Source organism: Anser brachyrhynchus (assembly GCF_964034855.1).
Source record: "Anser brachyrhynchus genome assembly, chromosome: 2".
Classification (NCBI taxonomy): domain Eukaryota; kingdom Metazoa; phylum Chordata; class Aves; order Anseriformes; family Anatidae; genus Anser; species Anser brachyrhynchus.
The window spans coordinates 152,272,500-152,290,162 of record NC_137695.1 but is presented as its reverse complement, the minus strand read 5'-3'; the positions used below and the strand labels follow the sequence as shown (position 1 = coordinate 152,290,162).

Here is a 17,663-nt window from a genome sequence, read left to right as displayed (position 1 = left end):
TCACATTTGAAAGAGAAAGATCATCACCTTCTGTGTACTTACTGTAGGCTACAATTTAGTTATTTAATACATTTGTTTCCAAACAGCAAGCACTCTAATTACATGCCTGTCCTCTTGAACTAATTATTTCTAAGTTAAATGTTCAAATACAGAGGACTTTTTAATGAACAAAAAAAAGTACCAGGGAATTACAGAATGAAACTTCTGCATGATTACAACAAGCACTGACAAATCAATAACTGTATTTTATTTTATTTTTCCAGAACCGACTTCCTGGGTACAAAGGAGGCATCTTTACTACTGATGGCAATGTTCCTTTTAGCCGTATTTTATCATGGTCAACAGGTAATGCAAACATTTGCCTCAACCATTCCCTATATCACTTGCAATTGCAGGATGTGACAATAATTACTTTCAAAATACCAACTGCCTTTTTATCCACTTGAGCATATGACCTTTAACAATTTAATAAGCCATATGCAGAATCTGATTAAAGAAAGCCTACATCTGACACTGCCTAGCATTCTTAAAGAACATGTGCGATATATTCAGCAATAGGCAAGTTATATTGTAGTTGTTTATAGAAGTTGAACAAACAAATGGGACTTCATTTATCTTAGGTATTTGTGCAATTCCAGTGTCATCTGACTACTTCTGTGCACTTGAGCAGGCATAAAACTAAAATGAAGAAAGGGAATAACAAATCAGTAAATAAAACTCCCTTGTAATGACTTAATATGTTGATAGAAGAAAAACACCGCATTTGAGGAACTGAGGAAAATTTGAGGTTATAGAGGTCTAAGCACCAACACTGACTTCTTTGGGTCATGGACCACTTGCAGGAATGCTTTCACCTGGTCCTAGATCATAACAAGGACTTAGATGCCTCGGTGTTTTAGGACTGATACTTGAGGAGGAATCAAGGAACTACTGTATCAAAATAAAAGTTAATCAACCAACACATTCGCTAAAATACATCTAAAGCAGGGTGTTTCCTTTGCAGTGCTTCTGACTGACAACCTCTATGGCACTGCATATCAAGCATGCTGACTGCAGGCAGTTTCTGTTCACATAAAGACAAACAGAACTCCTACATTAAAGGAAGCATCAATGACAATTGCCCTTAGACATGGTCCTGCATATTCAACTTGCTTAAAGATTTTCCCTTGAAGAGGATTAGGCTGATTAATACCAGCATTTGTAGATCCTAATTGGAGTGAGGCAACAAGAGAAGGCTAGGAAATTCTTAGCATAAGCAAAGATACAACTCTAAGGGTTGGCAATCTTCTAAAGTGAGAGTAAGCATTTAGAAAGAAACACTGATTACGATAGAGTAAGAGTTAAGACAGCAATGCTCTTCAGGATCAAAATCTGAGTGTAAACATTTGTATTTTACAAAAAACTGATTGAGGGTATTTGAGACTGTTCTTCAGCCTGGAGGCCTGTTGGCACAACACAGCCTTTTTCCAGCCTGTTAATCTTCCTTGTCCCATAAAACAGAGTGGCTATACCCAAACTGCCCTTGGAAATGGTCCCTGACATGTGCTTACCTCTGCATGTTCTCCCAAATGATTCATAGGGCTAATCTATCAGTTTAACAAAATCCAAAAACAATGCCTGAGAACATTTTCTTGCACTGTTTTATTTACTATTATAAAGTTAGCCTAAAAGTATCTGTATAAATACAAACTATGAAATATATATATATTAAAAGAATTATAAATTATAAAAAGAATTATAATAATCCAGAGCACATTAGAAAAACCTCTTCAATTGTATGAACTGATGGAGAATTCATTAAATCTGATAAAGTTGTCCTCCAGCACAGCTTTACTTCTTAAAAACTGCAGAATTAGAATAGCTCAAGATATGCCTCATTCTAGGTGTTTTTGCAAAAGAGATTACTTTTGTAAGATCAAGCTTATGGGCATTTAATTTCTGAACAGCTAATTCTCTGCTATTCTTTATCCAGTGTGATTTAAAGTTAATCCCCACATTTGCAGACAGACTTTTAAATTAGATTCTTATCAAGAAAAGGTTGTGTGAGTATGTCTAATCAAAGTCAGTTTCTTCTTACAATCTTACCTGTATTTTAACCAAAAAATAGAGGCATTCTCTTGTGCTAAACCCGTAATTATATATAGTTCTATCACTGATTTATGACATCAGGCCAAATAGAATAATTCCTCATTAGAAAGCCAATTTCATCTAGAAACATATTCTTAAGATGAGTAGTACACATTTTACAACAATATTTCTGCAAGCTAAACTTGAAAAAAAGTTCATGAGAGAAGTATTGTGGACTATTTTGAGGTTAGACATTCTGTACTTAAAATGTGTTTATGTACTACTTTATCATTTTAATGAGTTAAATAGAACATAAAAGATCCTTCAAAATCTTACCAAAATACAATATCACGTACAGTCTTCTCTATTGGAAATACATCTCTCGTGAAAAGACACAAAAATAAGTAACCTATTAAACCTGAGTGCAACCTACCACCATGGTTTTGAAAAAAAAAAAAAAAAAAGTTTTAACAAATGCAGAAGGAATAAAACTGCCCACAGAAGGCTCAGTCCTCCCTCTCCCTCCACTCCAATTTCCAATTAGACCTAAGAAATTAGACCTAAGAAGAGACCTTATGAAACAGAGGTCAAAGACTGTCTCTGGTTTCTGTTAGGTTGCAGATGGGTGTTCTGGCGCCGGCAAGTGTTGACCGATTGCTCCTCTGCTTCTGGAGCTATTTGGTACAAAGGACAACTTGAACTGTGACAGGGCTGGCACAGGCAGCTTTGTACACACTAACCTTTGGATGTCAGAGCTGTAGCTTTACTCTCCAAAGACTTTTGGGAAGGGAGGAAGGACTGACATCCCTACAAGGCAACCTATTTGCAGAAATCATGACCACCTTAACCTTCTTCATGCTTGGGAAAACAAGGAAGAATGAGGAAATAGGAAGAGGAGATTGTTACAATTGAAAGAGAAAAAGAGAGGAAGATACATATCTAATTCTGATATTATGCTACAGGTCTCTTCATTAATTTCTCTATGCACAGATTTTAAATTAGTGAGTAAAGGCTATTTGCTTGTTTTATTTGAAGTTAGACAATTTTCAGTGGTTGAATGTGCCCTTTTGTTATGTAAACCCTCTCCTTTCTCATTCTTAAATGAAAAAATATTCTGTCTCTCCAACACTGATCCTTACCTTGTCCTTTCCTTGCATATGGAAATTGTCCGGAGAAAGATTGGGTTGTTTAGCAATACCGGACATAGGGAATGCTAGGCTTGCTGTGTAATGCGTCTGCTCTATTCTCTTCACTAGCTATTGAAATTAGGAGTGCATATGGGGGATATATGGCAGGACAAGAAAACTTGAACATTTCAAGATCAGACAGTTGCAGTCAGATATTTTTACTTCTATTTTGTACTCGTATTTCTAAACCCAAAATTCTACCCTACAATTTTGTTAGTTTTAGCAAGTATCAGAACTTAGCAGAACATCTTCCTAAAACTATTTTCAAACCTCGTATGTAGGACATCCTCTTACCTCTGAACTATCAGCGTCATCTCAGCTATTGAAGATCCAAGAAAAATATTTTCTGCTACAATAAGATTATAAATAACCAAAATGAAATTATCTAAAATATAAACTGTTGTTATTCTGAGTTAGGTTTAGAGATGTGGAAAAAAAAAAAAGAAAAGAAAAAAAAAAACTCAGCTGTGAAAAAAATGCATTACAGCCTTTTGAAAACCTTTCATTGTAGTGGTTTTAAATATCTGAAGCATCAAAGACCTTAGAATCCACCAGCAGCTCCTGCTCCAAGCCAATCTGTAAAATACCTTAAGATCTTCTTGCAAAATTATAGTCAGTGTTGCCTTCACAGTCAGTTGGTAGAGATAAAAGTCAGATATGATCATGTACGGGCTCTCTCTTTTAGCACAAAAGCAAAGTGAACGACAAGGAAACTCCAAATGTCAGGAAAAATGCTTTAAATATATATTTTCCTGACACAGGATTATTTTTTTTGGGGGGGAGGGGTAGGGCAGTTAATCTAACAGTCACAAGATGGAAGATCAAAATATTAGAATTAGAAAAGAGACTGATTGTTTTTAAAGGTGGCAATAGCATTTAGAGAAAATGTAAATCACTACTAAAATGCATACAAGCTTTGAAAGATTATATCAAATCAGGCTCATTTTTAGCTTTTAGGACGAAAAGCTTCATCTAGTACAGTCAAACTGTAAGTCCCCTTGCAAGGTGCTTTTGTATATTCTTCAAAACTGTTTGCCATTGGTCACTGCTAACAATGAAAAACATGGACCAGATGAGTCACTAGTCAATGCCTGAACCCCGTCTTAGCCATTCCCACCCACTGCAGGATTCCCCTTGTTATGTGAATTATATCGCAGCCACGTACTTATCCCAATACCTTTTGGCAATCCATTTGATGTCTCTCTCAAATAGAATATGCATTTATTTACTGATGCTATATAACCCTCTGCTGAATATTTGATTATTATCTCTGTTTAAAGCATCTCAAGTCTCAAAAATACAGCCTCTCTTTCAGTTTGCATCACAGAAAGGTATGTTTCCATCAGGCTGTAGTTTAATAAATCAGCTTTTGTACAGGCCTTGTGCAAGCTAAAGTATCACCTGCCTTCAAATCTGAAAGCTGTCCTTCAGTGCCATGCACTCAAAAGTCCTGGCAGTTGTGGTCTTGTCCATGTATTAAGACGTGCCTCTCAGGCAAAAAATGTGATGTTTCTGCATGCTCTCCAGCTAGCAGACAGCTTCCATTTTTATATATACAAATATACATGTATAAATATGCAATATATATATATATGTATTTATATATAAACTGTGCTGTGCAGGGATATTACTTTTGCTCTATATACATGCAGCACTGAAAGTGATCTAATTTGGTTAGAACTTATCAGGCACTGCCACTTTGTGGGTTTGAAATTCTTACTGTGCAAACCCTGGATCCCCAGTACAACAGCGACTGAGTACTCAAGGGAATGCCAATAGCATATCTTTCACTATCTTTTAAAAGATTTAAAAAACATACAAGTGCATGTCCCCACAACAGAAATATCTCATTTTGGTGCCACAGACTTGAAAGTCCTCCTTGACACTGTGTTGGACTTTTGGATTTAGTTTTCCTGAAAGATGCTCATCTGTAAGAAGTAAAACACCTTACTTTGAAAAGTATTTGGAATCATGTTTGTTATTTCCTCATGAAACCCATTTCATTAAATATATATATATACATGAAAAGGAGAACATATTTATTTCATACTAATATCTTCCAATTACTAATCTCCTGTCTGATTCCATTATGTTTTTATTTAAATAATAGTAAGGTGTTTAAGAGGAAAATAACTTTCTGAAAATTTCTAGCCACTGACCATAACAGTAATGACAAATATTGTTAGTCCCAATATTTCTCTGAGGCACTCACAATACACAAGGCAAATAAAGGATACTTTTTCTGGCAATGAAATCAAATTCTTTCTGAGTCAAAGATCTTCAGCAATGCTGAAGAAATTACATGGCAGGAGCAGCCTTCCAGGATGACAATACAACAGCTACTCTTATCTTGTTGGGTTTTATTTTTGCACTTCTTTTATTTCTGAAATTACAGCTTGAATACACAGCAAGGCTGGATTTTCTCTGGCGTGTTCAAGCAAAAGAAGAGATAAATGAAATGAAGGAGTTAAGGGAGCACAATGAAAATATGCTACGGAATATTTTACCCAGTCATGTTGCCCGTCACTTCCTGGAGAAGGACCGGGATAATGAAGTAGGTATCAATATTATCTCTGAAAATTTTGTTTAATTAGCAAAAGAAAAACAGATCTGTTCAGGAATTGTTTTTACACCATTCTCAGTAGTACTCAATACAAAAATACTGCCTGTATTTGGCATCTGGTCCATATTTTAAAAACAAATAAATAAATAATGAATTTTTAAAAAATCATGTTTTAATGTTAGGAAAATTGGGAAATTACTATCCTGTGTTCTGCACTTCTAGGTCTGCGTATAGAGTGCTGTTTCCATCCAGCTTTAGGGTCCCCAGTAGACCCACCACACATAGACCTACCAGAACAATTTCAGCTTAGGGCCACTAAAATTATTAGTATTTTCAGACACCACGACATATGACAAGAGGCTGAGAGAACTGGGTTTGTTCAACCTTAAGAGAAAAAGGATGAAGGAGGATCTTATTGTTGTCTTCAACTACCTACTGGTTGGTTATAGAAAAGACAAAGACAAACCCTTTTCAGATGAAGGACAAGATGCAATGGACACAAGTTGCAGGAAGAAAAATCCCAGTTAGATGAAAGAAAATTTTTCCTAGGTTAGATATTGCATCAAAGTCTCACAGAGGATGTAAAATCTTCAGCTTTCCAGTTTGGCAAAGGCCATGAGAAACCTGACCAAATTGTTCCTGCTTCTAATGGGACCCTTCAAAGGTCCCTCCCAACTTCTGAGTCTATGAACATCAAATATTCCTAAAAAAAGTTACAGATATTTAACAAAATACCCGTGAAACTTTAAGATAGCCCAGTATTGCAGAAGTATTATTAAAGCCCTGCCAATTATTATGCAAGCAATCTGTGCAATAGGCAGCAGTAGACCCAAGCCTCCTGCATCTCCAGACCCAAGAGAACATCTCTGCCATTTCATATTGCCTTGCTTTGAATTGCCTTTTCTGTGCAATTAACAAAGCACCCATTTCAGAAACACAGTTTGTAGCTTTGTTTCTAAAGCGTATTTGCAATACACATAGAAAAGCTTTGTAAGTGTAAGCTAATTGTGCTGAAGGTCTATCAGATCTAGGGAAAACTGGTAAAAAGTCTGCTGGTGATGGAGTTTTTGCATATTTCTAAAACAGAATTCGGAGAGGGATTGCTGAAGAGATATAGGAAAGATCAGCATTTGATTCTGAAAACAGCAGGAAATCACTTAATCTTTATCTGAAATAAGGCAAATGCATATTTTTTTATTATCTGTGAGTAAAGACAGAAATTATAAAATTGGGATTTTCTCATTTAATGTTGGAATTGTATTTAACAATGAAGACATAACAAATGCTTCAAGATTAAAGTTGCCAACTCTGACATACTAAGATTCATTGTGTAGCAAAATGGATTCAGGTCTCCCTCTTTCTGATTCTACAATTTGAAAATAGATGTAAGCAGCCAAATTACACTACACAATGAGGAATCATTGTGTTCTGAATATGTGATTTCAAATAACACCAAGAGAAAGGTGACATAGTGAGAACCTGCAAGGAAAGGAACTATAGGAATCATGTTTTTGAGGAATACCCACTCTGTGGGTATTAAATGGTCATAAAAACACCACTTTGCACATGAGAAAATGGATGTGCGAAAGCAACTTGGTTAAAACAGTTCATTGCAAATGGAGCAGACCTGATACCAACCATGAGAGTGTTTTGTCATATCTGCATTATAGATTCTCAGGGAATATGTGTCCTCTCTTACACATCAATTCACATACGCTCACATGCATAATAATCTTCAGAAGCAAACAGATGCCCCACTGAACATTGCTGATGCTTCAATAATTTGCCATTGAATTCATTGCCACCACTTTTGCATTTTGTAGGGCAATTTCCCAGACTGACTATACTTGTGGATGATTTATGTGTGAGTTGGCTGGCTGTAACATCTACCACATGTCAGTACAATCAATTCTGCTGTTCAAGTCTGGCCATTAAGTTAATTTCTCTGCTCTCAAAACATGAATTCCCAAATGTGTACTGTAAGCATTTTCTCATGGATATATTATTTTTGTCTTGATGCTTCTTACCAAAAATAGAAAAACTGAACAGCTGAAGGATGAGCCAATTCTTTTCTATCTTCAAGATCCGAAGAAAGTGTATGTCTGATTGCATATGTGCTTCAAGTGCATATTGTCTCCTTTTCCATAAGGCTCAATGAACTAGCCTGTGTATTACTTTTTTTCTATATCTGTGGAAGGGAACAGAAATATCCTTAGAGTATGACTTCCATGACCCTGTAGATGTTCTTCAGTGGAGGAAAGTGTAAGGGTAATATGGTAATCAATCTCTCTTTTTTTTTTTTTTTTTTTTCCCCCTGAATAAGAGGCTGGCAGTGAACTTGGAAACTAGTAGGGTTTTTCTATTTTCACTGGAGGACACACTACTAAAAAGTCTAGATAAACAGTAGCATTAAGAGCATACCGAAGTGCAGGGCAGGGGTTCAGGATGCTCTTATAGGGAGAAGCAGAATGATGAAAGAATAAGAACCTAAGGTGTTCACATTAAGTGTATGGGGTGCAGTCCTTTAATAATGAGGGTAAAGCAGTAACATTTCCTAAAGCACACTAACAAAAACATTGAGAAGCAACTGCTCCATACCAGCATATCAAGAGAAGTCCCAGAACAGAAACAAAAGTACCCAGACATTGGGCAACACCATGCCAGTTTTTGACCTTGCACTGCCAGGACACAGAAAGAGCCAATGGCTAGAAGTTGAAATTAAAAAGAAAAAAAAAAAAAAGGACAAATAAAAGAGAACGTGTGCAGCTGTGATATGTTATCCACTAGGAAAGCATACCAGGAGCTGTGGAGAATAAGTCCTTGGCATTTTTTAATTAAAAAAAAAAAAAAGGTTTGGGCTCAAAGAACTGACTGTATTTCACATGTATTTTCACAAGAATCAATACATATATAAATCTTTTATTCAATATCAGAGTGAAACATATATGTAGCATAAGCGAAAGCTTATGCCAGGGGATACTTTATCCTTATAGCCTCCTGCGTCTGGTCCCTTATAAACTACTTTCTATCCCCAGTAACTCCATTGTAACCCTCGCGTCTGTTTTTCCCTCCTTCCAAACCCTAATAACAGGAACCTCTCCAAGAGATGGCAAACAGATGGCTCCATAGTCACCTTAGGAGAACCCCAGGTTACCAAAGAGTAGACAAACTTGTAAAGATATGCAGTAATCTAAAGTATAAATTATCCACTTGAAAATGAGTTAATTGATAGAATCTTTACAAAGAATTCATATTAAACATTTAAAATGACTCCACCTGATCCCTGTTATCCCTGTTAATCAACTAATCTAGAAATATATTGGTGACTCCAAACATATAAGACAGACTTAAAAATCTTAAAAATAATAAACATTAGGTTCCTTTTACTTCCCTAACAGTGTTTGATTCTCTGGTACCTATACATGCAAATTAATTCCTCATTCCTTCAAGTGATTCCCCGTATAAATTAAAATCAGAAATTCTACTCTATTTTTTTTTTTTTTCGGGTGTAGTCTCCTGACCTCAGAAGCAAAAAGAGAGGTTTTCCAATAAAGGTCAAACCCTGCATAAAATCCATAATAAAAATATGAAAGCTGTCAGCCTGCTCCTGTTGAACCTGGCTAGTCACTTACACTTAATATACTAATGCTAACCTCAGTTATGAAGGTACTATTCATGGAAAAAATAAGAAACATATTTTATTTGCAGACAAGGACTTTCTCTTCCCTATATTCCCATTCCAACTTGTTTTTCTTCATTGTTCTTTTAGGAATTGTACTCTCAGTCTTATGATGCTGTTGGTGTGATGTTTGCATCTATTCCTGGATTTGCTGACTTCTATTCCCAGACTGAGATGAATAACCAAGGAGTAGAATGTCTGCGCTTGCTGAATGAGATCATTGCAGACTTTGATGAGGTAATACCAGCGATTAGAGAAAATCTGGTAGTGCTTATGTGATGAGTTCCCAAACACCAAATACGTCGTCCTAAATTATCAAATTTACTATTTTTCTTCCAATCATTTTCTGATTTTTTTTTTTTTAACTCCAGTTGCTGTTACAATTGTCTATTTTGCTTTTTAATTTTGACCTTCCAAACTTTGGTCTGAATGATTAGTGAATTAGAGAATTAGAGACTGAAATCAATAGTTACTTGAATATAAATGTATGCAGTTAAAACTAGTCTGCTCCAGCATACCTAAAAGTAGAACATGCCTTTATTCTGCAGAAGGAAGGGTGGAGATATTTACAGCAGTTCTGTGAAATAATTAGCTAAATACTGGAATTTATAAAGGTATTCTTTTGAAGACAATGGGTGAATGGACTCAATAAACATTAAAGGTAAAACAGTGACAAGTAAAATGTGAAGCGCACAGCTCTTAATCTGTTGTTGGGTAATGAATGAAAGGTGGTGGCATTTTTACTGATGTCACTTGTCTGGTCAGGTAAGTAATACATCGGTTAAGCTGCTTGCTTTGTTAAGGAATTCACAGGTGGAGAGGAAAAGAAGTTTGGAAAGGACATAAAAAGAAACAAGTATTTATTTAGGTATCCTGTCCTTCAAGAAGGTGAACAAGTCAGATTGGATCTATGTTCTGGACTGGAATATTCCATATGGGAAAGAGATTTAAAGAGAAAATGGGAAAAACACATTCTTTTTAGAATTTTTCTGAGAAACACAAAATTGGCACTAACCTGGATTGTAGGGGACTGGGCAAGTGTATAGCAAGTAATCTTTGAGGAACAGTAAAAAATTCTACCCTAGAATCTCGTGTTTTGTTTATCCATTGTTTTTTTTAATTCTTTTCTCTTTTGTGATAGAGTGTCAAATGGAGAAGTGAAGAGTGTCTTGTCAGGTTAATATTAAGACACCTTCCAAGAAAGCAGAAGGAATGAGTTAATTCCTTCAAAATGAGCTGGGTCTGGATTTCAATCCCACATGAGCAATGTAGCCATGGAACAATTTTCTTAAACAGAATAGGGAAAAGTTCTACTTAGGTAGTGCTTTGCAAAAATGAGAAAAGCTTTCACCACTGTTTGTTTCTTTTTATTTTTTTGGCTCTCAACTCGAAAGGCATTATCAGAATACAAATTATTAAATTTGAGTTTTTGAGAGATGACGAGAAGGGATACCAGGATTCTGTCTATAGATTAAGCATACAGATTTTTTTTCCAGGCACTGACAGAATTTGGACATCTCCAGGGCTTAGACTACAGCTGAATGAAAAATTGAGAATGTGTCCCTTTTTTTCTTTTCTTTTTTTTTTTTTTCATAATTAGTGTCTCAGCCCTATTTTACATACCTATTTCCCTTTGAGGATCTAGTCTAAGGGTGTTTTTTTTTTTATTGTTTCGTTTTGCTTTGCTTTGAACTACGGACATCTCCAAGGGCTTCAGAGGAAGCTACTGGAGGAAAAGATGAAGACTAGGAGAGTTCATAGAGTGGTAGCTCATGAAAACTGGATGAGGGTCAAATGTACCAAATTGTGAGAGACAATGAAATTGAGGGTTAATTCGTACAGCTGAGCAAATAGTAAAATTGCCAGCAGGAAATAGAAGAATTCACAGATGCATCCTTGTGCATTGCAGTAGAAAACTAACTTCCTCTCCTATGAGAAGAGCTCTGTCACCTGCTAAACTCCTGCTCTGCTTTCCTTATAGGTATAAATACCTCATTCTTATCTCTGAGATCTTGCACAGCTGTCAGCTTGCTTCATGATTAATAGTTTTGTTTTTCTTTCCAGATCTGATTAAAATGATTATGGCTCAAACTTAATGCAAAGCCTATTGCTATGAATTAATTTAAGATATCTTTTCATGCATGTTCATATAATCTTTACAGCAAAATTTCATTGCTACTGAGGTGATTACCGAAGACAACATTTTCATCAAAAACCCTAACGTGATAATGCATTCAGGTCCCCAACACCTGTTCTGTAATTAATAAAGGACCTAATTAGGGACTGCATTATGTCCCAGACATGTTCAGTTGAATAATAGATATGTTCTTGGTATGGGTAGTAAATGAAATTATGTGATCCCCTGCTGACTGCTAACCTATTTCCAGCGTAGTCATGCCATTAGTTTACTCTGTAAGCAATCTGGAAGGTGACAGAACCACTGTGAAGTGAGCAATCCTAGCCATGGAAATGGAACCAGAAGTCATTTCAGGTCCAGTGTTTCAGGGACAGTAATGTTTCCACATAACTATTGACTGGCATTACATGATGTCACTATGCCTTGCTTTTCATTATGTTTCTTGCCGAGATTGTGTGTCTCAACACAGGCCTGGAAACAAAATGCAGACTTGCAGCTTGAGAACAGAGCAGATATATGGAAGAACATCTGTTCTTCACAGAAGAGCATTGGTCCTCAGCATCATGTGAACAACACTGCAGAGACACCCAAATGTAGAATTCTTATGACAGGAGTCTAAGACATTGGTGCTTAATGCCATTTGATATTTCTGAGGTGATATGAGACAACCACATGGGACTGACAGGTCCCATACTGCACCATCCGAAAACTCATCCTGTCCTGGAGCGAGCTGTTGGATGTTTTACCAGGAAACATGGTCTAAATAACACTAGATATCTATGTGTGGACAACTGAATTGAGTTCCTAATCTCAAATCAGATTCTACACTGTGAACCCCCACCTTACCTTTTACAAGTAATAGTAAAAGGGATGTTTTATCCATAGTGCTAGGAATATATTTCTGAATGAAAGCAGTGGTAAAAATCCAAATTGACCTGGTCTGAAAAATGTGATAGGGACATGGGTGGGCATCTGGGTTATTTTTACTTCATTTTAGAGGCATTTATTCGTTACAATAAAACAGAAAGCTTATTATCCAGATCTGTTATTTTGTTTTGCACTTAGCGGATCTGTGTTAGGGAGTCAAAAACAGTCAAACAAAAAGTAGTGAACAGTGGCCTTACAGAATCTGCCACCAGCAGCTGTACAGGGTAGGAGTCCCCAGACAACTCAGGATGTGACTGATTCTTTCTTAGGAAGCCTGGGGAACCTGGTCCAAAAGTCAGTATTGGGGAGTAGGTGACTGAGTCTTCTCAAAGCACAGTCATTACTTAGGATGTTTTTTCCCCTGAAGGCCCACAAATTTGTTGATTTCCAACTTGTTCAGGCATCTTGTTGACTGAGGCAGAATGGGAGATGTTTCAGGAGATGTTGGGTTCTGGACTGACAAAAGGACACTTTTTTTTTTTTTTTCTTTTTTGGCACATAACATCATTACATGATACAATTATTTCCTATTTTGTACCCAGGCCCAAAGGTGCTGAAGGGAATATTTCACACTTAAACAAACATGAACATTACAAATCTGTTTTTATAATTACTCATTTTTATAATTACTCATAAGTGTCTGTATTCTTAAGACACATACAGGGCTAAACTCCCATTCTTAGAAATGTTGTTACCAAAAATTAATACCAGAACATTTCTTCTGAAAATTCTGAATCTTGATAGACTTTTTTTCTGTAAAGTAATAGTCTTTCTAGTCATTTAATCTATCGTTTGTGTATCTTAGTGATGGTACTGTTGGGATTTGTTCTTTAATAAGAGTTTTCTAGTTCATGGGTTCTTTTTTCCTCCCTTTTCCCTTATCCTGCAGTGATTTGCATGGTGTTTATAAAAACAGGTTCTAATATACTATGTTGTCACAAACATGTTTTTTGGCAGCCTGCAGGATCCTGCTTTCAGACTTCGCTGATTACTTTGCAGTTGTGTGGCATTTCCTGAAGCATTCCTTTCCTACTACTTCGTACACGTTCTACTGCAATAGTATACCACAGGGTCTGACCTTGGCTGTACATGAACTGAATGATTAAGCTTCAGTTTCTTTTCAGATACCAACCACATTACAGTGATTGAAAATGTTTCCTGGACTATCTTGGTAAATTAGCAAGCCTACTTAAAGTGCTGTAACAAATAGCTGTTGCCTTAAGCCTGAGTGGGAATACCTTTCCCCAATAACAAATTCCATCATCCTGTCATACTTTGAAGAAAGTAATGGGTAAATAAACCATTATTTGAAGAAGGAATGATGTTGTTTAATAAACAAGATAAAGCAAGAAAAAAAAATAGAGATTTAGAAATAATAATGAATGAGAAGAAATAAAATGTTTATTTCTTTTAAATTTCCTGAGAGCCCATAATTTTTTTCCTCCTTAAAAATAATCATTTTAGATATTCATCATACATTTTCTGTTACTGTGCTCTCTGCTGTTGTTTCCAGCGAGCATGTGAAATGAAAACATAGTCTGTTTTTAATCAAGACCGTTTTCTCCCCTTGCCCACACACCTGGTGCTCTCAGGCTGCTGACAAAAGCATAGCAAAGAGAAACATTCTTTTTCTTTAAGGGAGCAGTTGGAAGGGCTGCCCATGTAGGAGGGAAATGCAGATAATGGGCTTTTCTGGCAGTTTAAAGAAAATGAGATGCGGGTCAAGTTTTTGGACTTTCCTGACTTGGAAGGGATCCATTAACCATATGGCTTTGTGTCCCCTGCACGATGCTGTGCGGCCTCCCATTAGAGACAGATGGTGTTGTATCTGTACACGAACAGCAACGCTTCCAAGCCCCTGACACTGTGGCTGACGTATGCTGTGGTTACTTCAATGGCCAGGGATATTTCATGTTATGCCTTTGGTATGTTTTTCCCTTTGAATAAAATATTCCCTTTAGTTTTTAATTGACAGGAAACTGAAACCCACAAGATGGAAAAAGAATGTATGACACTGTATAAAAGAAGGGGGAAAACTTCATTAATTTTTTGCCTGACCACAGATTTTTTTTTTTTTTGAATTTTTTTAAATTTAAATCCCAACTTCAGCACTGAAAGTTTCAAATTCGTTGCCTGGGAACAGTGGTTTGGTTGTTTTTTTGTTGTGATTTTTTGGTTGGTTGGTTGGTTGGTTTTGGTGGTGGTGGTGGTTTTGGTTGTTGTTTTCCAGGACTGCATAACCATATTGATGCCTGAATTTATTAGATACCACACTGCATATCTTGAAGTTTCCTAGGGTATTTTGGTATTACCTTCAGTAATACACATCTTTAAAGCCTGTGATGAGGTGACATATGCCCGCTTTCCACATAAAGTTCTGCTGTCATTGGTAGAGTTCACAATCTGAAGTCTGCCTAGGTCTCTCAAGGAATGTAAGACTCTGATCCCAGCTTAATGCAAAATCCTTATTTAAACTGTGAAGATGGGCTTGAAATAGGGACCTGATTGACATTCCCACTCCACTCAGTGCTTTAGTCAGTAGACAATATTTATTCTTTCTCTTTCAGATTCTTAATCTGGCAAGGGTTTTTTCGTTTGTTTGTTTGTTATTTATTTATTTATTTATTGTTATTACTCCTACTTAGCATCAATACAGGTGTTTACTAATTCCTATTGGTTCCATGATGTTTTTGTAGAAGAGGTAAACACATAACAAAAGGGCAGATGGAACAACCCAATGACAACACGCTGGCATCAGGCATGGTAGTAAATAGGGAGAAACATGCCATGCATGAGGACTTGATCTCTCATAGAAATTCTTAGGAGGCATCTACCTCTATCCACTGACTGTGTAAGATGTTTAAATGGTTAATTGGCCGAATTTCCTTTAATACCGGCCTCATCACCTGAAACGTTGCCATAAGAGCACTTAATTTAAGCAAACTGAATTCCTCCCAAAGAGATTTAGGAATACTTTAATGTGATTGGGTGTTCTTATATACAAGCACACATACACAGAATGTTTGTCTTCATTAATTTTCTGTGATTATATCTCAGCAAATGCGGGATTCATCTGCATTTTTGTTAGGCTGGAATATGCATGTCTTATATTATCCATTCCAAAATGTACCAAACAGCTTTACAGAGCACAGCAGGCTTTATCTTGAATGCACTCTGTAAATAGATGATGTTGCAAAGAGCCACAGCTCAGTGTGTCCCAGAACATAAAGCAAACTGTGTGCCATGACTGGAAGAAACCATGAACACAAAGATTTATTTCTATATCTGTACAAGCATTTTGCAATAAAAATTACACTTTTTTGTTTTTGTTTGTTTGCTGTTTGTTTTACATGTGTATTAGTTACTAGGTGAAGAGAGATTTCAAGATATTGAAAAAATTAAAACAATTGGCAGCACATACATGGCCGTGTCAGGATTATCACCTGAAAAACAGGTAAGAGAATAGTCTAAGAAGCAAAGTTTTTTGGTGTGATCCCAACATTCATATTAGAAAATATTAGTGTTATCTTTTTGGTGTTCATAGAGCTGTGTATGCTAAGAAAAAATAGACATTTGGGGCTTCTGGCAGACAACAGTTGCACTTCTTGATGAATTGAAATGCCATCTTGTGCTCTGAACAAGAACCATATGGATTCTTTCTTCAAATTTAAGTTTATCAGAGAGAAAAAAATCTCCTTTCAATCACACTGATGTGAATCTAGAGCAGGTCTATCTATATCTTCGGACATACTCTAAAGTTACCACTGTAACTCAGAGCAGAATCTCACTGGAAATCTGCAATAAATTATGAAAAGAAAGGATCTGTTAACTAGCAGCATGTTTATGTAAGTGCAAGGTTTCATTTAAACATTTATTACAAGGATGTAACTGTGTATTTTTAGACAGAATGATAAACTACAGGTCAAAATAAAGCTGACATGTCAGAGCATCATAAAACCAGAAGTCTGCACATTGCCCTCACCTACAGAGGTGCAAAACAACCTGTGCAAAAAAATCAGCCACAGAAGACACATACACTGTCATAGCCATGAACCTCAGATGAGCCAGACGAGAGAAATCCATTCATAGTTACATGCAATAATATGCCTGAAAATGGGGTCTCCAAAGGAATAAAATGATTTTCTAAAATACATCCAGCAAGAAGTTGGCTTCTGTTGAAATCTGTCTTGCTTGGCAACCAGTGCCTCCCCATGAGGAAGAACACCACAGAAGAGGGGTGTGCTGCCCCAGATCAACAGGAGAGTGGGAATCAGATCTGCCTACGTTGATTGCAACTGCCAAGAAAACAGCAACTAGATTAGACTGAGCTTTATAAACTAGAAAATTTCCATTGTTTGTTTAGAATACATTATAAAACATGTGGAGTGTAACTAGCTGAGCATCTCCCACCTACAGAGTAACAAGTGATTCTGACAGCTAGAAATCCACAAAACTAGGCATGCATGAGATTTTTTTTGTTTGTTTGCTCCAGCTTAAATTGCTTCTGTGCAGAGATGAGCAAAGAACTGAACATCAAAGACACAGCTACATAGCTCCTAACTAATTCTTTAGGCTTGATGAGGGTAAAAATTCAAAAGGAGAAAATCTTCACTGCATTTCCAATACTGATTAATTCATCCTTTTTTAAACAACAAAAGCCTAATGAAATTTATATCTATGTTTTAAATATACCTATCTTCATACATATATGTATATGACTGCATCAATATCTAAGAGGTGAGGGTTGCTGAGGGAAGATGACATGCCCTGAACTGAATAAAGCTGAGGACAAGGAATGTAAACAGAGAGGATGAAGCTAGGGAGATTCTTATGATCTGGCTTAAATACTGAGGATGATCAAAATGTCAGAGGGCTGCACTGCATGATCGGAGGTGGGGCTTGCAATGCTTCCTTCCTATGGACTGGAAATTTGTTTAATGAAAGAATTACCCGGCTTCAGAATAGATGAGGTGACATTATAACATTATCAGGACAATCTCAATCCTCTTTATACTTCTCTTCTCAGCATTAGATATATGCATATGCATTGTTAATTCCCATTTTTGCCTTTTGGATTATTGGTAGGAAATGGATTTCTTTGGT

General features: G+C 36.4%; 1 protein-coding gene across 2 annotated transcripts in view; it reads left to right on the top strand.

Moving 5' to 3' along the window:
* The window catches only part of ADCY8 (adenylate cyclase 8), a 127,904-nt gene that overhangs the window by 107,816 nt on the left and 2,425 nt on the right, over positions 1-17,663 (top strand). For both annotated transcript variants that reach the window (XM_080580712.1, XM_080580711.1), the window contains 4 exons: positions 264-345; positions 5,650-5,808; positions 9,587-9,733; positions 15,922-16,014. In XM_080580712.1, coding sequence (XP_080436838.1) covers positions 264-345; positions 5,650-5,808; positions 9,587-9,733; positions 15,922-16,014 — 481 coding nt within the window. The remainder of the gene's footprint in view (positions 1-263; positions 346-5,649; positions 5,809-9,586; positions 9,734-15,921; positions 16,015-17,663) is intronic.